This window comes from Sciurus vulgaris (assembly GCF_902686455.1).
Source record: "Sciurus vulgaris genome assembly, chromosome: 16".
NCBI lineage: Eukaryota > Metazoa > Chordata > Mammalia > Rodentia > Sciuridae > Sciurus > Sciurus vulgaris.
Window position 1 is genome coordinate 57,739,899 of NC_136477.1, and position 25,054 is coordinate 57,764,952.

General features: G+C 40.4%; 1 protein-coding gene across 9 annotated transcripts in view; it reads right to left on the reverse strand.

Annotated features, from left to right (window-relative positions):
- CADPS (calcium dependent secretion activator) overlaps positions 1–25,054 on the reverse strand; it is a 483,924-nt gene that overhangs the window by 99,129 nt on the left and 359,741 nt on the right. For 2 of the 9 annotated variants that reach the window (XM_079114382.1, XM_079114377.1), the window contains exons 17-22: positions 23,761–23,829; positions 22,873–22,890; positions 9,805–9,911; positions 4,402–4,422; positions 3,046–3,202; positions 2,124–2,265 (exon numbers count right to left, since the gene is read on the reverse strand). In XM_079114382.1, the coding sequence (XP_078970508.1) occupies positions 2,124–2,265; positions 3,046–3,202; positions 4,402–4,422; positions 9,805–9,911; positions 22,873–22,890; positions 23,761–23,829 (514 nt within the window). Of the gene's footprint in view, positions 1–2,123; positions 2,266–3,045; positions 3,203–4,401; positions 4,423–9,804; positions 9,912–13,365; positions 13,462–22,872; positions 22,891–23,760; positions 23,830–25,054 lie in introns of all 9 variants that reach the window. The other 7 variants (XM_079114383.1, XM_079114381.1, XM_079114375.1 and 4 more) reach the window with 6 other exon arrangements.

Genomic DNA, 25,054 nt, shown 5'->3' on the forward strand with positions numbered 1-25,054 from the left:
GATCTTTAAATCTTCGACCTATAAATTCTGTTTCTTTTTCTCAGTAAAAAACATCCCCAACAAAACATTCCCCGACTAAGACTTCCAATTGTGAAAAGGATTTCAATTCTATCTTTACTTCTGATAGTACTAAAAATATTTAATGCTTCCAACGGAATAACAGTCATATGTTTGGCTTTTGAAGAATTTAACAGATCATAAAATGACTTCAGTGACATTATCACAGAGCTTCATGACAAGTCTCAGACCCTGGATAGGGACTTCTTAAAAAATTGGTTTTGCAGATGAGAAAACAAATTGCTGGAGTTTTGTTCAAGTGCTTGCCTTCTGGCTAGGGAGTGGAGGATGAAGCCCTCAATCTAGGGCCTTTTAAGGAACAGTGAAGGGTACCGATTATTCTCTCCACGGCTTGTTGGCATTTGTACATTTAAACCCAAGTAAGTGCATGCTATTTTAAGACCATTTTGTTTTTAAAATGCAGACATTACTCATTTAATTGTTCTTCTTTTCACAGCTATTCTCCAAAGCACAATTATATTGATTATAGTGAGGGATTAAAAAAAAATTAGGGCTAGGTGCAATGGCACATGCCTGTAATTCCACTGGTTTAGGAAGCTGAGGCAGGAGAATTTTAAGTTCAAAGCTAGCCCCAGAAACTTAGCAAGGCCTGAGCAACTTAACGAGACCCTATCTCAAAAAAAAAAAAAAAAAAAAAAAAAAAAAAAGAAAGGACTTGGGATGTGGCTTGGCTCAGTGGCTAAGTACCCCTGGGTTTAATCCCTGGCACAAAAAAAAAAAAAAAAAAAAAAAAAAAAATTAGGAGCCTCTCATTAATGCCTTCTCATCAAGGGACCCAGTTTTCAACCTCATGAGCTAAAAAGGCAATGTTAAGAGACTGTTATCAACCTGAGAATGACAAGTTAAAATTTAGAGTTCTTGGCACTTGCACATGAAGAGTAACCTGCCCTCAGTAGAGCAAGCCAGAAATCATTCCTCGTGGTTCATCTATGGAAGGGGTGGAGAAGGCTCTATCAGTCAGTCATATACAGTAAAAGATTAGAGGGATGGTCTTCATTCAGAAAGCTCTTAAAATCTGCCAAAGCTTCCAAATTGAGGACCAGCTTCTTGAATATGATCTGGACTTCCTTTAGGTCACTTGTACACAGCCCCATTTTGTTCTATATGGGTTGCTACAACCCAAAGGTGTAAAAGAAAAGAAAAAAAAAAAAAAAACCAGGAATCTAATAGGGAAAGGCTAATAATAGACTTGACTAGGGTTTTTCAAACCACATCATAAAATTCTCATACAGGGAACCTCTAGTTTTCCAGACAGGGAAGAAGGCCGGGACTGACCCTCTGGCATCCTGTAGCCACAGCCCAGGATGGAGGTGACACAGATTCTACCAAATGCGATCAAATAGGACCTAAGATTTTCTGGACAGTGCTGAACATGAGCAAACTCACAACACACAGGGTGCCCTGTGATTTGTCCTTCAGGATAGAAGATTCATTTTGTGACGAAGATAATGTGACTCGAGAAGCCTAAATGTCTACTATCTGACTTTTTTTTTTTTGTACCAGGGATTGAACCCAGGAGTGCTTAACCACTGAGCCACATCCCCAGCCCTTTTTACTTTTTATTTTGAGAGAGGGTTTCACTAGGTTGCTTAAGGCCTCACTAAATTGCTGAGGCTGGCTTTGAACTCAAGATCTTCCTGCCTCAGCCTCCAGAGCCACTGGGATGACAGGATTATCTGACGTTTTATAGAAAAAGCTTTCTGACCCTCTGAATACCTTATGGAACACACTTTGGGAAACACTAATTCCCTGGGATAACACCATTTGAGGAAGATACACAATACAAATATAACATCCAGTTTCATATCCCTTCATCCTCATCAACTTTGTGCAATAAAAGAAGTTTCACTTTATAAAACATTTCTCAACCTCTTCCCCCCATTTGGGCAAGAAAAGTACGAGTACCATAGTAGGAAATAAATATGGTGCTTGATTTCTATCCAGGCTAACAATGAAAATGTCATGTGACACCATAAATCCATTTCTGCATGACTTGCCAGCCATTTGCACCCAAACTCCGATGGTATCAAAAGAGGTTTCCTTACTTGACTGGTTCCCATGACTCCCGCTCAAAGCCCCTGTGAATGGATTGTGCAATTGAGGACTCCATCAAATCCACATATCTAACAACAAGAGGGGCAAACAGGTCTTGCAGGTGTTTGTGGAATTTTCCATTGCACAAATTATCTAGAACAGATAAGCAAAAGCTTGGTAAGAACCCACAGTCACTTCATCGAAGTACAGAGTACACACAGAGAAGATGGTGTTCTATATTAAATACCTTGCTTTTAAGGAAACCCCCCCTTACCCCTCCCCCCGAAAAAAAGAGGAGAAGAAAAAGACCATTAATGCTTCAGTTTCCTTGGAAGAAAAATGACCTTCAAAAATACTTTACTTATTTGTGTCATTCTTAATCAAGGAAAAACAGTGATGCTCCTTTAAGAAACAACACAATAGCAACGCACACCATCTTTTATGTTTACCTTGCTCCCATTCAGTTACCAAGAAGAAAGAACATTCTTTACTCCCTCCCTTCCTACCCAACCCTCCCTAGGTAAAGAAAGTCTATTTTATGGCTATTATTTCCACAAGGCACATTGTAATTGCTTGCAGTGCTACTGAGCCAGAAATCGTTTTTATTGAGAAAGCATCTTCTGATAAACAGTGCCCAACGTGAAAAGGTTAAGCTAATTCATTTGTTTGAAAACAAACAAATCACAAGGCATGGACACCTCTTCTCACATTGCTCTTGGGTTTTTCTGCAGTTAAGAGAGGGCTTCCCTGCAACCGGAAACTTTGGAAGAAAGGGAAGGCCTTTGAACTGTAAGGTGTGTGGGGCGTGTTTAGTCGTGGTTACACCACGAAACACTCCATCCAACCCACAGTTTCTTTGGGATAAAGGTATCTGAGTAACCTGTTTATCTGCATACTACTCCAGAAAATCAAACAGTCAAAGATGATACATACAGTCTGTTCGGAGAAAATCATTCAGTAGCTGAAACAGCGGAAAACTGTCCCATGTGTCTGGGGGTTGCACTTCTAATGCTGCATCCATGTCCACCGCAAAGAGGGACAGGAACGTCTCCGCGTGCTCCACCATTAAGTCCGACCACCATGCAAAGGCCTTTGAAATGTGGCAGAAAAACAATAGATAAAGAGGTGATGAGTCTCTCTCTCTCGGATACAAGATGTAATCTGCAGCCCTCTCTGTTCAAGATTGATTGTGCATCCAGCAGGGTCTGGTCATTTTATTGTAAAGAGAACAGCATTTTGGAAATGAATGGGGGCTCTCGGGGTCCCAGGTCTGCCACCGAGAGCCTCTTCTCTGACCTGCAGGTCAGAGGGAGCAGCTGTAGGAAGGACAGACGTGGAACTTCTGTTCAATTTACAATAACTCAGTAGGTTTTGAGTCATGCTCTAAATCACTGTTGTTGGCTAGTTCTTGCTCTAAAATATTAGAATAGGGGAGTTTCTTCACTGTGTTTATGGTTTTTCTGCTGGTCTAACTTGAAAATTGGTCATTATCGTTCACTTTTATCTACATGTCTGGGGCTTAATTTGTCTGTGGCTTCATATAAACTCAGGGACTCATGTTTCCCTACACATTGAGAATCTTACTTCTATTTCAGGCTAAGTCCAAGGAAACCATTATTGCAATTATTCGCAGAAAGTGGGAGTTGAAATCTCTTTCAGTGGGGAGGTTTTTGGTTTTGTATCCGGTCTGGAGGAAAGATCAGGCTTATGCTAGGAAACACTGAGTAAAATCAGGACTTAACTTCTCTGGGGGTTGGACACGTATGTACATTGAAAACCAAAAAATATCAGTGAAGTAACTCATTTTCATGCACATGAGCCCTTGGAAATCATTGTGCAGGGTCTCAGGGCAGACATTCACATCAGACTCGGCCAGATGTGAATGCAATTCAAAGGCATGCATGCATGTTGGCTAATCATTTCTGGCAGGGAGCATGCAGAATGAGTGGTGGTATCAGCAGGCCCTGTTTTGCTGATTTCAAAGAGAGCAGAAAAACAAAAACAAATTGCCAGCCCCTCTTGTCCCCAGCTCCCCACTCAATGCCATAAAGTATTTACATTGGAAACACTTTCTGGAGCATTCACCCCCCCCCCTCCAAAAAAAAATAAGATGGGAAGGCATTTGAAAACATGAAAGATGATTATGGAAATTATTCCATACATGGAAGGGTTTGTTCAATGGCCAAGCTCTTCTGTGATCTAGTAGTTATTGGAGGGATAATCTAACAGCCACTAGGAGGCAGAATAGGGCTCCACCTCTCTTCTTCTGTGAGATTTCTCTTTACTTACTTCTCCTTTATCAACATGTGGCTGGTTTGCAAATTAAATGGAAAAAATCAAGTCATGGACCGTTCTGCAAGGTTGGCTTGGCTGGAAATAGACACCTGCTGTTTCCATTTTAATGTACAGTAAAACCTCACTGATTCAGAGTCATGGGAAAGAGAAATGCTGGTCTGTCACCAAAAAAGCCTAAATGGTTGGGATTTCTAAATAAAGATATCATTTTACAGCCTTTGAACATAGTTTGTAATTGGGCACCAGAGTAAATGATATTCATAAAGTCGACATTGGTTATCATATCCATGTATCACAAATGCATACATTAAAAAAATCTTCTAATAATTGTGGACTTATAATTGAAATGTATAAAGTGGAAGATTTAATTTCATAGGTCATGGGATGGAAAAAGTAAAGAAAGCCTCTAACTTGTAAGAAGAGCAGTTAGAATTTCCAGGGCAAGTTGAGATCATGCCAAAAATTTTACTTCGGAGAAATCAAAAGAGCTGCATCTGCAAGTGTATTGTCACAGATTCCAAGCATTTGGGTCTGAACTGATGAGGTTTTATTGTAATTTGACCATCTGGGGTGAGAACCCTGGAGTCTGGGGATTGCTCTTCTTACTACTGGCTAAATCTTGCAGAGGAAGAAATCCTCTGCCCAACCCCAGAGCTTTCCCAGTCTTCTGCCTCTTAGGCAGAGACTCTAAATACTGGAATTTGCTGGACTCCCATCCCCACCCCTAATCCTATATGGAGGGCCGACTCTCATCAAACCTGATCCGGGGTAGTAATAAAGGTTAGTATTCTTTCTTTAATTAATCAACTACATCTTCAGAGTGAGCCAAGCAAACCTGGGTAGACCCCGTTGCTTTCCCAGACACAATGGCAAGAAAAAACAAACCAAAACAAAAACCAATTATAAATGCCTGAAATTAAAAATTTCTTAACCCAACCTCATATCTGGTTCTTACCAGCTTTTATTTAAAAGTTACAAACCAGAGACCATCAGAAACACCACTTTTACCACCTATAAAGAACTCGATCACTTGTTATAATTTAATATAATACTAAGCAAGTGTCTACAGTCCTTGAAATAATAATCATATTGACTGGCAACCTTAAAAAGAACAATAAGCACTGTGGTATGAGTTGTCATTATGGAGGCTGGTGAAGGAATTTAAGATTCGAGTGAACCGAGAGGATTTAGATTTGTGACTTGCAGCAGAAGTGAAAAACAGTTATTTCTGTAAGGTAATTCTTTTAAAAACCATATCATCAAATCTGATTCTCAAGTAAGAGATAAAGATCTTCACAGGGCAGTAATAACCAAAAAGGTCAAAGTGCAATACCGATTCAATGAACAGAGGATATGTGACTGGTTTGGGGGAAGGTTTTAAAAAAAAAAAAAAATATGTATTTATTTATTTCTTGCCTGCTCCTATGGGTGAATGCTATTTTTGCCTATGAGCGAATTTGCAAGGTTCAAGGGTATTTGAAGTCTCAATAAACCTCTTCCAAAGATATTTAGAGTCACATATAGGCTTCTAAATACTTACCCAGTGCTTTTCCCTATTCAAAGACAAAGCTGTGTGATTTAGGGGTACAGTTCACCACACTGAACACACTTCATATCCTGCACACAAACTAACATGTATATATGTACCCCTCTGTGTACCACAATACATATATACATATACATACATATACATAGAGAGAGATCAGGAAGAGAAAGCAACAATACATGAAGGCATAATTCAAAGGTGTTAGGCTCTTGGAACAGAATTTAACTGCGAGAATGAGAGAAAGGCGACAATTGCTACTATATATTGCATGTGCACACAGTATAGAATGTGTTCTTAGCCGATGCGAATTTTTTCTCTTGGGACATTTAATTACTTTATCTTGGAATTCAATGTGGTTTTAAAGATCGCTAATTTTTATTTGCTTTTGAATGGGGGGCAGGTTAATTTCATTTGTGTGGTATCACCAAACAGCATGGCCTCATGGTCAAGACCCATGCTTGGGACTTAATGATCTTTTAAGGAGTTGACTGAGCACTCAGAGAAAATGGCAAAAGAAAAAAAACTATCTGAGGAAAAACCCTATCTGAGGTGTGCTGAACCCATCACTGTCTGTACACCTGGGCTGAATGCTGGAATCACTTGAGCAGCTTTTACAAGTTACCGATGCTCCTCAGTTGAGGCCAGTTAATTGAACTGGGGCGAGATCTGGAAGTAAGAATCTCCTCAAGCCTCCCAGGTGATGGCAATCAATAAGGGAACGTTGAGAATAAATAGGTAGGGGGGCCTTTCTGGACCACTCCACCATGAAAGGAATCCACTCTCAACACTTTCCGTCTGTTCTCACTCATCTGGCACTTTCCACAAGGTTTTGTCCTTCTCATGATGGGACAATCATATCTTATTCCCTTAGAAGTTTTTTCCTAATACCACAATAGCCAAGCTTTGCTTGTTGTGTGCCAGGCGCAAAGGCCAGATACCTTGCTTAAGGTGGACTTCTATCCTAACAAGGACCATGTCATCTCCAATTTATAGGATAAGAGAGGCTGAGTAACTAGGTCAAGGTCACAAAGCAAGGAGGAGGCTCAGCAGGAATTCACAGCCCGGATTCTCAGGCATATAGCCTGAGTTCCTGCCACCCTACATTCTCTCCCTTGAAGGTCAAGGCTCCTGCTGGCCTTCACAAAGCACTAGGGTACTTGCCTCAGCAGATAGAAATGCTCTGTGGGTAGCTTCTGACTGAGTATAAGATTCTGTGATGGGGAGAAATGACTAATTTGGGAAGTAATCCAGTGCATTTATCTAAAAGAAAGTTTGGTCTCTGAAACTCCAAAGTGTGCTGAAGTTCTCTTCACTAACTTCTAAAGTTAGTAATTAAAATGAATCAAATTTATGTCTCTTTAAATTTATTCAAATTTATTGTGTCTTTTTGGGCTTGTGTCTCTGAATGATTTTTACTTATTCATTTATTTTTGGTACTGGGGATTGAACCCAGGGGTGGTTAACCACTGAGCCACATCCCCAGCCCTGTTTAATATTTTATTTAGAGACAGGGTCTTGCTAAGTTGCCTAGGGACTTGATAAGTTGCTGAGGCTGGCTTTGAACTCTGTATCCTCCTGCCTTAGTCTCCCAAGCTGCTGGGATTACAGGTGAGTGCCACCGCATCCAGCCCTAAATGACTTTTAAATAGGCAAGGTTAAAATATTTTGTGGTGAAGGTTAGAGAGGCTTTGTGGGATAATGGTTAGTAATTAGTGATAAGGCCCATTTTTGGAAATGTGAAAAAGACTGTCCTTGGAATATAAGCTTGCCTTTGGTGCCCCTTGGAGAAATTTAGAAAAAAAAAACCAAAAAACAAATATCATTTCTTAGCCTGTAGTAGCCTCAGATAATAACTTGATCGTAAATCAAGTTTATCTGTTGTTGTTCTTCTACGCTTCATGTAAAAGCACAGCTGGGGCTGGGACAAACTCGTGTCCACGTCTTCACAGATGTATGGTTCCGTCAAGTCTGGACCACTCAGATCTGGGGAAGGCAGGCGGGAGCACCCCCATGCTTCTGGAGATGATTTTGAAAACACCCAGAAATGAAAACACTTACCGCCTCTGGAACCCTGGATGCCCCTGATCTAAAAAGAACATCACGGGTGAGAGCGACAAATCCTAACTCAACTCGTGTGTCAGGATGTGTCAGGAAGTCAGTGCTAGGTGTGCTTGGAGGGAGGTCCTTGATCTGGCTTCCCATCTCGCTCACAGCTCTGGGGCCTCGCTAGGTAGGGGAGGTCTGAGTTCCTGATTCCCACCCAAGGGGACAGCAGCCCCATCCTCAGAGAGCTTTCAGGGCGATCATGATTCTTCGGCACTCTCTCTATATATAAATACTGTATATATGACTCACATACAGACAGTCTAGAGGGAGATTAGTATCACTCCGACGAGCTTCTAGTTACTAAGCTTGGGGACTCGTTTGCTGTAATAAAGGGAAGTACAGACGGACATAGGAAACTACCACAGGCTAAGGACAAGATCAAGGCAGGTGGGCGGTGTGTGTCGGGATGTAACTGCAGTCACTGAAGGTATACCAATCGCTTCATGCACACACAAGAGATTCACCCCACATTTACCCTGCGGTGGAGGGCCACCCATGTCACAAGCAGTCCACTGGAAGTTGCTGTTACATTCCTTGGATCAGTGTTAGAAAGCAGGAGCACCGGCGGGGGGTGGGGGAGGGAGTCCCATTAGAAGACATGGTACTAGAAGGGCATGCACAGAGTATGACAGCAGGTGGCCGGTTCGTTGGGTTTAGTCACATACCTCTTTTCCCTGCCACGATCAGCCAAGATTGAATGGAACAGTAGAGAAACAGGGAGGAAATTTAAATATGCAATCAGGCATTAGTCGGGCTGGTTGGATTTCGGGTGTATTATGTATCACTTAACTAGTCTGTCAGTTTTCATTTAGTCATGGGGAATGATCACTTTAGTTGCTTAAGAAATTACTTTTATGGAACGTCTTCTCCTCTCCTTTTTTTTTTTTTTTTTCTCTGTAAATCTGAATGCAGAGGGAGAATTGGTATCATTCTCAAAGAGGTTATTTTAAGAGGCATGCTTTTAAAGTTCCAATTTTAAGTGAGCACTGCTATCACAGTTCATCATCATGAAATCTAGGAGTCATTCCTTGGAAGGGTTGATTAAGTCCATATAGGTTTGGGATTTAGTTGGTCTTGAAAGCTCTTTGTTTATCATTCTTATCAAAATCATCCTATTGATAGTGGTTTGGGGAAAAAAAAAGAGTGAATTTGTATTTATTTAGGTGTGTGTTAAGAGAACTGACAAGTTGAACGACACAGAATAATCTGCTTCCATCACTGAGTTCAACAACCCAGGTGGTCTAAAGCTAAAAAAAAAAAAAAAAAAAAAAAAAAAGACTCTAGTACAAGAATAAATTACAGAGATAAATTCAAAAAGATGACCCGTGATTCACACACCAAAGAACCCCTCGAAACAACAGTGGTGGCAACAAAAACAACCACGAAAGACCAAAATAATAATAATAATAATAATAATAATAATAATAATAATAATTTGTGTATTCTGGACAATGGTAACCAGATGTTGCTTGAATAATTAACTTTAAGATGAACTCACCTCATTAGCTCGTTGCTAGAAACATCTGAAAACTTAAGGTTGAAATGTACAACCCACAACCACTGCGTGGTTGCTTTAAGCAACTTTCCAGACTCTTCTTCCAAAACGTCCACTTTGATTCTCTTTGCAAACCCAGTTAAAAAAAAAATGGCAGTTAAGGCATCTGATTCAGGACCTGGTTGGTTGAGCCAGCTCTGTGACCTCAGCTAAGGGACGCTCAGGGACATTTCCCACCAAGCCTGCTCACCTCTGCGTGGTGTTCCTCATTTTGTTGAAGGACTTCGATGACTAGTTCAGCCAGACGTATTGTGTCTTCGAGCTTTTTGGCAGGAGTGATTAACCGGCCTACATTTTCTGTAGTACAAGAATTTGTGTTAAAATTCAGCGAACGTGGCAGGCTAGTTGGTGGCCATTAGAACTAGTGGATAAGAAATTTTGGAATAGTTATCGATTTAAAAAAAAGTTTCATGCAAATGTTAAGTGCCATGTAATTAGTAGTGAGCAAACCATAAAGCCATTTTTTATTATTATCACCATCGTTATAATAGGTATTAGGAAAAAAGCCCAGTGCTCCAGCTTCAAATTTGCACATGAAACTATAGTAAGTCTACGACAGCCCATTTCAAATTTAGTGACGTTTGGTACACATGTTCTTTAAAGACAGCATAAATGCACTATCCTCTATCACTCTCTAGTCTGTGTTCAGGCTACCTGAGGTGGGAAGATGTAACAGAAGCTTACTCTTGATTGTTGCTATGTCTGCTTTCTAGAATGACCATCGGGCATTCAATACTACAGCATCTTTTGAAAATTCTAGGTATGTATGTTGAGTAGGTCTTGAGATATTCATTCTGAAAAAGCAGATTCAAAGTTCTGTCTGCTTCACGTTGTCTAGGGAGGAGACTGAAAAGAAAAATACAGACCTTTCTGGGTCATGATGATGATGGCAGAAAAGAATTTTTTTTGAGTGGGGGTACTGGGGATTGAACTCAGGGGCACTCAACCACTGAGCCACAACTCCAGCCATGTTTTGTATTTTATTTAGAGACAGAGTTTCTCTGAGTTGCGTAGGGCCTTGCTTAGTTGCTGAGGTTGACTTTGAACTCGCCATCCTCCTGCTTCAGCCTCCAAAGCTGCTGGGATTATAGGTGTGCACCACCACGCCCGGTGAAAAGAATTCTTAGAAGAATTTTAGGGGCTAGGGGGTAGATTATTACGTGAGGTGGTGGTAGTTTGTGCCATTGATTCCTCTAATTGAAGTTTTATCAGTTAGGTTGCAACAGGGTCCTTATTTTTTTTTTTTTTTTTTTGGTTTCCTTTCATTTTTAGTTTCTCTTGGGTTCGCACCCAGCCCAGGAGGAAACCGAACTCTGGCTTTCTGTTGCAGCCTTCAGACAGCTGAGCTTGGGAATGTTTGGCAAGGCCATGGTAACTGCCAAAAGTTATCAATGTTTTCATGGGAGAAGAGCATAATCTTTGAAACATCAAGGGATCCTCTTAGCCACTGAGACTGCATAAATGCCACCAGTCTGAACTGGCAGGGGAATTTGCATTTCCGGCTTAGTCCCTTTTAGACCTTGATGTCTCAAAGTCATTTAGAACACATGGGGTCTAATGGAAAGAAGGAACTGTTCAGCAGAATTCCACAGTAGGTATATATGCTCACAAAGGACTGCTGAGGGCTGGGGATGTGGCTCAGTGGCAGGGCGCTTGCCTAGTGTGTGCAAAGCCCTGTGTTCAATCCCAATACCACAAAAATATAAAAAATTTTAAAAAATTAAAAGAAAATTTCTGAATTTTTGAGAGGAAGATTCTTTTGGGGGGGAAGGTAATTAAAACAAAATTCTAGATGGCTAATTTATAGTAAAAGACCTCATAATTTCCCTTTGTGTATTTCACAGGTGATGAACATAGCAGATCATTACTAAGTTAGGATTTAGTAATGAAAAATAAATTCTGTGAAACACAATGCAAAAAGAATGTTTGAGCCAATGGCGGGTGGAGATTGAAGAAGGGGATTGGGTAAGATTATCCAGGTGTTGAAGATTTCAGTCCCACTTGGCCTGGTGGCTGGTGTGAAATGGGGTTTCTGGATTCAGGGCTCTGGAATCTCCATGGTCTCCGCCAGGCCCAGGTGGAAATGTGGCTGGATCTGGTTGGAGCATGAAAAGGGGAGTTTTGGGGGAACATCAGAACACATGTCAGATGGAGAAGAGGCAACACCCAGGAAGGAGATGTGGAAGTTTAATGTTGACAGCTCACTGCCTGGTCCAGAGCATTAAACACTTGGAGAAAGATTGACTTGTGCTTCTGGGGCCCCTGATCTGTTCTTAATTTTATAAGTAGACCATCATAATTTCATTAATAGACTTTCAGGCATTTCTACAAACATACTGCGTATATATGTTTGGGTAATAGGTGTAGAGTGAGGTATTTGCATTTTGATAGTAAATATGCATAGGCTACTATTATTTATTAGTTGATGTTCACATTTACACATCAATTTGCAAATTCCTCATCCTATGCTTATTACCCACTTGACACATACACCCACATACATACATCACACACTTACATACATTTTCTAGAAACCAGACAAGCCTGCACATTAATACAAATCTGCAGGAAATCCCATTTGGGGCACATCTTTGAAATCTCTCACTTTAAAAACAGAGAGTATTGTCCTTTTGGATGGAACACTCACCAAATCTAAGGAACTTCTTGTTGTACCTAACATACAATACAGAAATGAAAAAAAAAATTTAAAAAAATGTGAATGATTTATATGTTTGGAGAAATCCAAGATGCTTAAGATGGGACCACCTGAAGATTTGTTTTAATATGCAGTACTTTTAGATTGACTACGATATAGAGATCAATAGATACACATAAAGTGTGCATGTGCACACAGGCATTCTAAGAGTGTGTGCACATGTACCAGATATGTGTATGCCTGATGTATATATACAGACAGTATGTTTAATAAAACCTTTTTCTTTTTCCAATTTTACTTTAACATGCAACCATTAAAGTGAACAGGTTAAGAATCCTTTAATCTAGAACACCTAATCTGCCAATTCACCCATTTAGCCAGACTTGCATTTACCATCAATTCATTGTGGTTCTATTATCTGTAGATCAAGACACTTGAGTGAGACACAGCACTATTTTCCTGTTCATTTGCACAGCTGATTTACTAGCTAAATGGCAAAAAAAAAAAAAAAAAAAAAAAATGTACTAGACATGATTTCTCTGAGATGTTGTCTTTAAAGAAAATATTGTGTAAAATCCTTCAGCGCTTCCCCGCACCCCCACCCCCCGGAGGTCAAGGAGAAAGTTTGTGCTTAGAAATGATTTTTTTTTTTTTTTTTTTTTTTTGCATCACTTCTGCTGTCTTGAAATGTACTGCAATATTCCTGTCCCCCAATCTTGCACTAGCTGGAGCACTGACAAAGGGGAACTAAAAATACAGTATACTTAGGAAACATTTCATACAACAGAATCGAAGCTCATAACATATAAAAAAATTGTCATGCAAAATGTTATGCAACAACAATGTTATTTTGTGCTGACATTGAGATTTGAAAATGTTGCATATGTCAGACATAGCTAGACAAAAAAAAATGTGGACATTTGGAAATAAATGCTCTCTTTTGAGTATCTCAAAAACCTACAGCATTAAACTCGGAGAGCCCAAGCCTCAGCTTAGTATTCCAAAGTGAAACAAAATTTCAAGAGGAAAAGTGAACAGAGAAGCCAACTAAACTAGAAAGCTGCTGAGTAAAGGAACGATAGAAGTTTACAGTACTTGATGTCGGCCTAGGCATGCCTTTGAGCCTCTGATATAACATGCTGGTCTGCGTTTGGGTGGGTGGAGGAGGAGGCCCAGGAGGTGGCGGGGGACCTGCTCAGGTAGGTGAAGAGAGATGATAAAAAAACAAACAAACAAAACAACAAACAAACAAACAAAAAGTAAAAGAGACAAAGTGACTTTAACAAAGGGTGACAAACTCTGCAAAGAACAACCCAACAAGCAAAAATGATAAAACACAAACGGAGAGCTGCTGCTTTCTTGGCGTTACTTGAATGTGACAGAGGTGTGTGACATTATTTAACAGACTCTTACCAGCGTCTCCAGCACCACCCCTACCGAGACACTCAGAGGCTGAACGCAAACACTGGATGTTTCACCTAGATGGATGTTCATGAATGATGTTGGCAACGTCATTGACCAAAAGAAGATACGTTTTTGTACCATGAAGAACACTTATGTATCAATAGCTGCTGCTTCTGTTCAGGTGACCAGGAACAGGACACGACATAGGAGTAGTTGGAGGATTTGATTTCTCGTCCCCACTAGGCTACCTAATTTCTATGCAACCTTACACCTGGTAAGTAGTTTAGTTTCCTCACCTGTCAATTTCAAGTGTTCAGGTCTTTTCTGTGTCTCTCGTAGGGTTGCTGACAAGAGCAAATAAAACAAACCGTGGGAGAGATCCTGGTAAAGTCTAAGGTGCCTATAAATGTTGATTGGCTACCTCCGCGTTGTGAGAGGGCTGGAATTAATTGCTTTGCAAAAGCAGATGAAGGGCTGTTATTAGTTCAAGTGAGCTAGGAAATATTCTTGCTCCCTTTGTGGAATTTCAACATGTCAAAATCTGTCATTTGGGGGGAAAATGTGTGGTATCTGATTGTTTCCAGCTCATTTAATTATTTTCAATTTGGAATTCTCATGGCTTTTATATTGTGGGTTGAATCATATATAAAAACTTGCCAGCTTATCAAATATGTTACTTGCTATTCCAAATGTTAGAATACCGTAATCAGCTCTTGACCCATCTGTCATGTGGTTTATGATATCGGCACTGCAAACATCCTGTAACAATAGCCTCTCCCTCCACATAGGCATGGTGCACCGATGGCCTCCACTCTTCTCTCTCCATAATGAGTGTCTCATTAACCTTGGACCTGCTCCTTTCTGCTAGTTGTGGTTTACAAAGCAATCTGTACAGCGAGGGGGACATACTCCGTTGCCAAGTTTGCTTCTTGGTTTGCGTGAATTTTCAATTGGGAAAATGAATTTCACTGCAGGCGTATAGGAAGTGGAATTCTAGTGACATTAATGTGGATAAATAGAATATTCTGGCAGCACCATCTATTGAAAAGCAAGATTTGATGGGATCCTTTTCTTGCTGGACCACCTGAGTGTTTTGAATATAGGACAAAAAAGTATCTTCGCCAGTTTCTTCTTACTTAAATTATTTGGGGAAAAATGGTATGTCAGTAGAATTTGGAAAAAGTCGGTTTTAAATGATAGCTATTGCAAGGCAGGCAAGACTGGTCCTTTCATTGTTAAAAGAGAAAGTAGTTCATATTTTATATTTCATTGACAGCACTGCCTTAAAGTTAGGCACATCTCTGTCACACATTCTCATGGTCTTTGCAATAAATGCTTGTTAACTGAGTGTGTAATTCTCATGGAAACTTCCTATCCATTTTCACCCAGGTAAAGGAATGGGTGTATCGAAATACTTGATCTGGTGGTTAATGAAACAATGAAGAACCCCTGGGGTTGATCCATAACCCAAGAAGCAGCAGATACGTATTTCAGCTCAGTGGGTCTTGATGAGAAATTCATAAACGGATTCCTTCCTGCCAAATGTCTGTCCAGAATTCTGACAGTGAGGTTTGCCACCCTAGAAAAACAAGCTCCCTATTTTTTTTCCCTCACAGAGCAAAACAAAAACATCATACCTTGGTTTCCAACTTCATTTACCCAATTACCATTGCTCATGTTTACACAATTAAATCTGCTTGGCTTCCAGAGAGAGAGTTAAATGTGACTGCAGAATAACAAAAAGAGAATTCCTCTGCATGCTCAGCTAAGCCAAGGAAGAGAAGCATCCAGAAGCCAGAGACACTCCAATTAGCCCTTAAATAACCTGACCATCTCTGCTTCCAGCAAGCGAACTGCCAGTCCCTGAAATACCACAAGAGAGATGGATAGCCCACTTATTACCAAGTTCCAGCTATTGATGTACCGTTGAAGATGCCAGTGTTTGTACTATACTATTGCTGAAAATAACTAGCCTCTAAAATTTGCTATGATTTGGGGGTGGGGTGGATAAAAACCCCAGGAGGAACAGACAGCCAAGCAGACACTTCATGCTTTCCAGAGCACCCCGCTTCCCTACAATGATGGCTGCAAGGACCAAAGCCTTCAGGGTTGACATTCTACATAGTTTCATCAGTGAGACTGCACATGATATATGCTTGATCCCCTTGAATCTCCATGAATCTGCTTCAGGAGAGTCCATCTCCTGGACAGTATGAAGAGCGTGTTAGGAAAGATTGATGGATGAATTATGGATCCTCTTCTCTACTCTTTTCCATAAGAACCATCTTTTCTTCTCTCCATGAGAACCTACGTGGGATGGGCTAGTCTGTCTATTTTACCTCCAAAATGTCTCTTGATCTGTTCTCCCACCACACGGCCTCACAGGCCCACACTCCTGTCAGGGTGGATGGGCACGAGACTCAGGTCTCATTATTTCCACCTCTTCTGTTGCTAAACCCCCCACGCCAGCCTTTAGTCCCTTTCTTCCTCTGGGGTTCTCTTTCGTGGAGTATGGTGGTGATCTTTGCAAAGCACACATCTGAACTGATCACACTCCTCAAAAACCTTTGAGAGAGTACTTCTTAGCAAGAGTTATGCCTTCATATGCCACAATAAGGCAGGGCCTTCATGACAAGGACCCAATTCCTTGGTCTATAGCTCTACTTAAGCACTCATAGTCTTTTGTAAGAGCAGATTATGCAGACATGTCTGTCTTCCCCTTTAGCCAGTGAATCCTGTATTCCTATGGCCCGGAGCATCACCTGCCCCTGGTTACTTACTGCATGTATTATGCTGAAATGTTGAGTAAAAAATCACCATAACTGCAATTTCCAAGCCAGAGAGCAACTCTGGGTGTCTTAATGCCATTAAAAAGGATTTAAGATAATTAGAAATATTTCTTATTTATAATTTTTAATTAATTAATTATTTATTTGTTGGCAAGTGTCTTTAATGTTAAGCCACATCCCCAGTACCTAAATATTTTTGTTTAAATTCAAATAAAGTGTATCCACAAGGGAAAAATGACATTTATGGGTGATATTCTTCTTCTCCAGTTTGGTGCTTTTGTATTCAAAGTTAGGCTTTGTCCTGAGGGCTAAGCTGTTCCACCTAAGACAAGTGAGCTTAATTTTGGATGGATGCTGTAGTGGATCTGTTGTCCTTGTCCATGCAGGAATCTTCCTCATGGAATTGCCTTTCCACTACCCCATGAAGTGCTAGTAGGAAAGTCAAATAACATATCTTACAGAGGCTGTCATGTGAGCTCAGCCTAGCCAATCAGAGTGCTCCACACCAACACTGGACATTATGATTGGATCAGAAATTCTCATGTGACCCAGGAAGGTCAATGAGATTCTTCTCTAAAATTTTACACAGTTGCTGAGAGAAGAAAGTTCTTTTTCTTCTAGGGTCATTAACTTGGATAAAAGCCTGGAGATTACTGTGGCCATTTGCTGCCCAAATACTTTATATTACTCCCAGTCATGTTAAAGAAGCCTTCTAGCAGTTGGAGATATGAAAACAAACTAAATTTCTTCATCCCTGAGTCCAATTCCTCCATGGAAGTTCCCAGCTAAAAATATGCCCTTTTCTTGCTTAAGTTATTTGAGTTTTTCTTTAGTAGTTACTTGCTATAGCAAGAATACTGATTTAATAACACTATTAAGGATCCATTCAGGGCTGAACTGTAGCTCAGTGGCAGAGCACTTGCCTAACATGTGTGAGGCAGGTTCAATCCTTAGCACTGCCTAAAAAAATAAACAAACAAAATAAAGGCATGCTGTCCATCTACAACTATAAATTTTTTTTAAAGGATCCAGTAATCATTTATGTACATAAACATGGTCTCTCTTGGACAGGATCTTGGAGCATCTGGAGGAATAGATAATAGAAGCAGATAAGCAACATGGTCAGAGAAAACTCCTGTCAGTTATTGGGGCTCAGCCCTAGATCTCCGTGATGTCCTCCTTTGGCCCTAGTCCCCAATATGCAATATAGCAAAGACACTGGCCTGGGCAAACTCCTCTTGCACTGTATTCCTTTGGCATCTTGCATTTCCACTTTATCATGATCATTGTATTTGCTTATTTCCTGCCTACTTTTACAGTAGTTCCACAAGGGCAGGAATCGTGATTGCTCTTGCTCACGGTATCCTCCCCTGGTACCTGGCATAGTTCCTGGAACTTAGTTTAATATTCCAAAGATATGTAGAACTAGATTGCAATGTTTTATTTGAAATGTATGATGAAAAGATAAATTCAACTCCTGCTATATTCCCTGACACTAGAAGAGCCATCCTTGGATTCACCTTGGATTCATCACTTGGATTCAGTATCACCTGCATTGTTAGAAATGCAGATTTCCAGTCTCCACCACACACCTAGTAAATCAGAATCCACATTTCACTAAGACTCCCAGGGATTCCTCTGGACTTTAAATTTTGAAAGCACTATCTTATGTTCCATTCTGGAAATAAAAAAAACTATGTCTACACTACAGATTTGGATTTGGAAGAGTATCCTTTTAAATAATAATGAACAAATAATGATAGTCTCTATATACACATATATAGCAAGTGCTTATTATGTGCCAGACACTGCTAAGAGCTTTATTTGGAATATGTGTCTTAATTTTCCAAAATGGCCTTCTGGGGGAGCAATCATTCTTAGCACCTTTCATGGAAAATAAAAGTGAGGATACAGAAACGAGAAAACCCAGTGGAGCCAAGTGAGTTCAAGTTTTGGTATCATAAATATCTGAGTGTTCGGGCTGATTCCTTGGATCTGCACAACTGTGTTCTAACATGTGGACACTGGATGTCATCAATTGTCCAATGGGATGCTCAGGCCAAGTAATGAATTGAGGATAGCACTATAATCTTATGAATGAGAAGGGAGTCCGGCGGAATGCAGATGGCTTCCAACAGTACAAAAGATGGCAGACTAGAAAGTCACTCAGTTTATTTTTAATCTGGGTTCTTTTCTGATCTGTTAAATGAGGGTTTGGGATTATCTAATAAATCTACATTTTATTTGTTACTATTTGAGAAGCCCTTTATGGGCTTGGGATCTTGTTGCTAGGAAAGTTGAAGCGTTTCCTAGTGTAGAAGTCGAATATGTGGGTTTGGAATTAGAAAGACTTGTTCAGATTCAGCTGCAACTAATCAGAAAGTTACTTAACTTTGTACATCAAGACTTCCATGTACAAGAGAATAGCTTCTGATTTAATTGTGTATACAAAGCACATTTTAACATTTCTGAAATCTGGATGCATCTTACTTGGTGGCATGTCACAATTTAGTTGACAGCATTATTTAACTCTTAGTACATTGGTAGTGCATAGTATGACTGATGACCTTTTAGAGTCAATGAAACATGGCAATTAAAAAAAAAAACTTAGGGGATTCTTCCAAGTATTAAATGAGATATGAATATAACTACTGAGCACACAAAGAATTCTCAATATATGAGAGTTATTATCTGTAGCATCATATCTTTTTTGCGGATAGAAGAGACTCGGATCTCACATTTGTTGAGGGACAACAAATTATTCTTAATACATCCTCTCTTCCTCCAGAATCCTTCTTGATGACAGTCTTTGAAATATGTTTCTCTCCCCCCCCACTTACTTTTTATAAAGTATAAATGTGGTGCTAGTGAACAGAATAACTTGAGTTTGGAAAACTCTGATTTACGTATCACTGAAACAAAAAGGGTAAAAAGAGAAACATTTAACTCCTCGTGTGTAAGACCTGAAGCAGAGACTCTCCTCTTAGGATTGCCTGGTTCTTGCAGGCATAGACTTCTCCTCAGGGGTCCCTTGGGAAAAAGCAGGATGATGACTTTGGATTGTGTGCTATTGGGAATTGTGAGCTTGGTCCCTTCTCTGGATGAACAGGCCTTAGACTTGTGGGAAATTTGCTGGGATACAGGAAAAGGCACAGAATCTCCACACCACAGAATCTGCTTGGAAGTTCTTTGGATGGATATGACTCACTCTAGAAAGTTTCTGTCACCAGGACAGGATAAAAGTCCTTAGTTCTTTGGTGATCTCAGGGAATCTCAATTGCCCTCAGGAAGACTTCATGATGAAAAGAAACTTGGCAATGGTTTGGGACTGTTTTATTATTTTGTAATCTTCCTGTGTTACAGTTTGTGGGTACTTTGGGCCTTATTCACTGGATGAATGCATTATTGAAATGTTTACCATTGCAGCCAGAAAATCTGAGTGGTGGAAAGAGACAAAAACTATAGTGTTTGCATTGAGTTAGATCTGAGGTCAAATTCTGCTTGAGAAACTCACTAGTCTTCCTGAATCTCGGCTCCCTCATCTGTTCATGGAGCAATAATAAGGTCTTCTTTATGGGAGTAAGATAAAGAAGGATTCAATCAGATCCTCCATGCGAAGTCCTTAGCACAGTGCCTGGGCTTGAGGTGGGCTGGGCAGCCTTCCTTCCTTCCATCTATCCATCTCTCTGTCCATTCATCCAAATACCCATCCACCCACCATCCTTCTACCCACCATACCCATCCATGTATCCATCCACCTACTTAAGTAGCTATAACTTTCTGTTTGTATATACCCATTTATCCATCTACCTACCCACCTATTTCTAGCTCTATCATAGATCTATCTCTATAAGTCATTTGCTGTCCAATTTTGCAAAATTCTTGGCATATGTGAAGGAAAAAGTTGCTTTATTTCAAATTCCAGTGGAGTCGTCATGATGCTCTGAAAATTATGCAAGTATTTAGCCAAGAACTGAGGCAAAACAGCAATAGTAGTGTCGACTTTCTTAGAGCTTGCTTGGTTCAGACGTGTGACGGTTCAAGTAGATAAGAATTTAAAATAATAGACTTCATTTGAAGGACTCACAATTTTTCTTTCCACAGACTAGCAGTCCTTTGCATCTTTCCCCCTGCCTTGGGATACTGGGATTAAATACTTAATTTCTAATAATGCCACCACACAGAAAACACAAGTCCTCCAAAAAGTCTCCTGCAGACTATTGTGAGTTGGTCTGCTTTAAACATCGAAGTGGCTGTGTCACTGTAGTGTGCTGATTTTAAGTCCTTTGGGCAGATTTCTGTTGCTTTTAAAGCACAGCCTGACTAAAGGACACAGGACCGCATTCTTGTCCCAGCATTCCAACTTGCCCAATTTGCATATGGGACTCTGGCAGGGTCCTGCCACCTCCATATCCACCCATGTATTTGTGCTCTACTCCTTGAGGACTTTGAAAGAGTGGAGGATGATAATAACAAAACTGTAAAGGTCAGCAAAGCAGTTACGACCGAAAGCGTGACTGAGACATGGTGTACTCAGAACAGCCTCAGTGGACCAAACCTTAAACCCATCTCTGGTTTGACCTTGCCTTCTAAATTCAGTTTTACTCTATTTCTGCACTTTGGTTCTTTTTGTCCATTGCTACTTGTGTGATTTTTCTGCAGTGCAAACTGCCAAGCTGCCTTTTGCTTAAGGAATCTCTAGTGGCTCTCTGTCATTTTCAGGGGTGAGACCTGGGAAATCTTTCTTCTGAGAAACTCTGATGCATGCAAAAGTGGGCATAAAGTCCAGGCTGAGAACCTTTGGACCATGAGATACAGTCAGAGCTCTGTCTGATTATGGCATATTAAGGCCTTTGAGATCTTGCCCCCATGCCTAACTTGGCCATCAACATTCGCCATTGTCATCACCCACCTTGCTTGTGGAACATTAAACTACAGAGTAATCAAGAGCATGCTCCTGCTGGGCTCAGATTCTGGCTCTACCACTTATGCTTCTAGGAGTGCATGTTTAAGTTCTCTGTGCCTCAGTCTGTTCGTCTGTAAAACGGGAGCAACAACAGACTATCTCCCACAAGGGGTTCTGAAGATTAAATGAGTTAATACAAAGCATGTAGGATCATACTTGGTATATGATAAGCATTAAGTAAGTCTTAGTTGTTTCTACTAGCTATTTGGTTTTACTTATTTGCAGATTTTGCCCTATCAAGAAGGCCTTCTAAATCTTCAATCCCGGCTGCCCTTAACGGATCCTAATTCATCTCTGCCAAGATGCAATGCAAGCCTTACCAACTTGTGAAGGCTTCTGTGGTTTTCTGACAGCGCCTAGATGCTCTCACACACAGCTCAACCAACAGGTGTTGCGGTGTACTGAATCTGTCAATTACACGTATGCACGTATGTTCCATGCGGCTAACAGTGATCTCCCTCTTGTTTACCTAGTCCCTGGCTATTAACACTGTGCTGAGACAAGTCAGGCTTCCACTAAACATCTGTCCAGTGACTGAATGAGTGAATGAATGAATGAATACCTTCCCCACCAGAGACAGAGGCTCATGTGTCTTTAACATAGTTTTGGAAGTCGTCTAATATTCATTGCTAACATAAGGATTGGCGTGTGCTCAAAAAATGCTTTCTGAATTGTCCAGTAATATGCTCAACTGTTTTAACTTTTGATCTGACAATTATTATTTTTTGAGACTCTTTTAGGTCTTAAAAATTATGACTAATCCTATACATTGATTAACATTTTAAGCCAGAGCTCTCCTCAAAACAGGCTTAGAAGTTTGGGGACCAAACAAGAAGAAAACTTCCAAATTCAGAGGACTTGGTAGGAGCTGTCCTCTTGTGAAACTTCCAGCAATGACCCCCAGCAGGCTCCATTCGCCTGTCTGTTCTTCCTACGTCATCACGTGATACATACAAGAACAACACGGACACACTTCCGTCTGTCTTGGCCAATAAACATTCATCAAAGAACACAACTTCTCCATAGGGCAGAAAACAGAAAACGAAACCAAAAACAAGAACAAAAAGAAAAAGAGAAAGAAATGAAAAGCAAACAGGAAGATTCGTTTGGTTCAGTAACTTTGGGGTTATTTTTAAACGCGCATGAGGCCAAATCACTATGTCCTGAAACCGAAGATGAAATCAATCTCTGCAGCAAAACCAGAATTCTTTCCTTCAAAGCTTATGCCTTTATGGAAATTCTGCTCTGTAAAGGTCAACATCAAATGGGCATGAGATGTATTTAGACAGCACAAATTAACTCCTTAAGTATTATGGCAACTCCACATCACTCCTGGGAGTACATACCTTAAGGAGCTAGTAAAAACAAAAACGAAAACGAAAACAAAAACTGAATATAACTCAACAGTCCTGATAATCGATAATGCATATACAATTGGTTCACCTGCGTCCTTTTGATTCTCTATTTGAAAGAGAGAGCACAACGAGGAGAGAAGAGAGAGAGAAACAAGAACACATATGCAAGATTAATGAGCAAGTGGACCCAAATGCCCCCCACTTATGTGTGATACATGATATCGGAAAGAAAAGGTTGCCCTTGCGTTCCCACTGCCCCGAAGTGTGGGGGCCAGCAAAAAAAGGCTCCTTCACAGAGGTGGAAAATGCTGCACAAATAGAAAATTAGTCAAATTAAGTTTAATGTGAAATCAAGCTATGAAACATACATGAACTCTCCAAATGACAATTAAGTCATATGTTCTAGCCAGAGCTTAGAGGACAAGGACAGGTCAAAATCTCCAGAGAGAACAAGGAAAAGCTTCCCAGTTTGAGAGAGAGCAGACAGGAGGCAAATAAGATCTAATTTTTACAGAGAGCGGACCACCTCATGTGATCTCGTACCCATAGCGGTTGGACCCCTCAAATGTGGAGAAGGCATTACTTGGCCCCCAAATGTCCTTTATCTGACACCTAAGGCATTGCTCCCCAGCCTCGCTGCTACCTTTGGATTGTGTACCAGTGACAAGCACTTTACAGATTAGGGTCACACACAAGCAAAGTAAAAATGCATTCAGGTCACAGACAGAGAAGAACTGAAAAACTTACAGACAAGTCTGAGTTTATCACAAACAAATGGCTTAATTGTCTAACCTGTTTTAGGTTGATAAAAAGTGACTGGACTTCTCACACTGGGTTTCACAGACAGAACCAACAGACAAGCCAATGCTAAAAAACTTGAAGCAAGGAGAGTGAGTTGGTTTGGATCTGGATTTTCTTGAAATAATGAAAACAGAAAGAGTGAAGACAGCGTGGTGAGGAGGTGGTAGGTACTCACGAATGGTTAAATCCATCACTTGGGAGGCCAAGCAGAAGACAGGATGCTCATACATTTCTCTCTTTTTCCCTATAAAAGAGGATTTGGGCATGCAAGAGGCTTAGGTCAGAGGTAAAGAGGTCAAAGGTCACAGGTTAGAGGAAAACGTTACATTAGCTCAAAGGAAAATAGCCACAGAGTATTTTGGGATCAACACAGGATAAAAGAAAAAGGAGTTTCAAAATTCGAGATCTACTGGATTAACCATTCAGCATGCCGTGAGTCACGAGAGAGATTGTGACCATGATTTTACACGTCTCTCTAGAGTTGTTGGCAAGAATACAATGACCAAATAACATCATGAGTCAAGGGGAAACAGAATTTCATTGATTTACGGCTCCAAGATACTAAGGATTTAAGACTTTAGTATCTAAGGCTCTTGAGGTATTTCTTCATAAACATAGTCTCCAGCAATATTACTACAACTTCTTTCCAGATTTCGCAGGTAACGAAGCTGTTAATGCTCACAGAGGGAGCTCAAATGCAAAAATGGAAGATTTCTTTTCTGAAGATAAGATCAGAACCTTGTGAAAGAAAGCTGTCTGGTAGTAATATCTTTGAAGCTGCAACGTCCCAGCCCATGGTGGACTATGTTCATGAAAGAAAACCTGATACATGCAGCCAGAGGATGTTGGGTTGTCTGAATTAACAATCCCAGCATGCTTTGAAATTGGGGTCTCAGCCACTTTTGCAGAGGGTCACATCAAAAAGTGGCTGAGCCAATCACGGACAAGGAAGGAGAGAAGCAGAAGAGAGCGGGTAGTGTGGAATGAGGTACTTCTCTGAAAAGAGAGTTGGAAAAAAAGGATTGGTTTCTTCAAAGAATCCCCAGACCTAAAAGTCACAGTGCAAAAGATAATTAACACAACCAAGAAGAATTGAGGCACAAAAGGAAATTACAGACCAGCTGATCTACTTTGGAAATGAATGCATTTTTACTTACAGATCTTAAAGTTTGTTTTTGGATTTATTGATCTGAAAGAAGAGAGCAGATCTTACCAAAAGACTAGTAATAGCTAGACCAAGATCTACGAGGGAGCAGCTGTGGCAACGGAACGTTTTCTGATCCCATCCCATCTCTGGCCTTGCCTAGAATTCTTTGGTACCTGGTGGACTTGACCAAATGCAATCATTGGTTGCAATCATTATGTCCTGGGAGGGTCAATGCTGAAACAATTATTTGCTAATATAGCCCTTTAGCCATCGATCTTCTTGTTCCTCTATTTTTATCACTCATTACCAAGTCAAGAGTTGA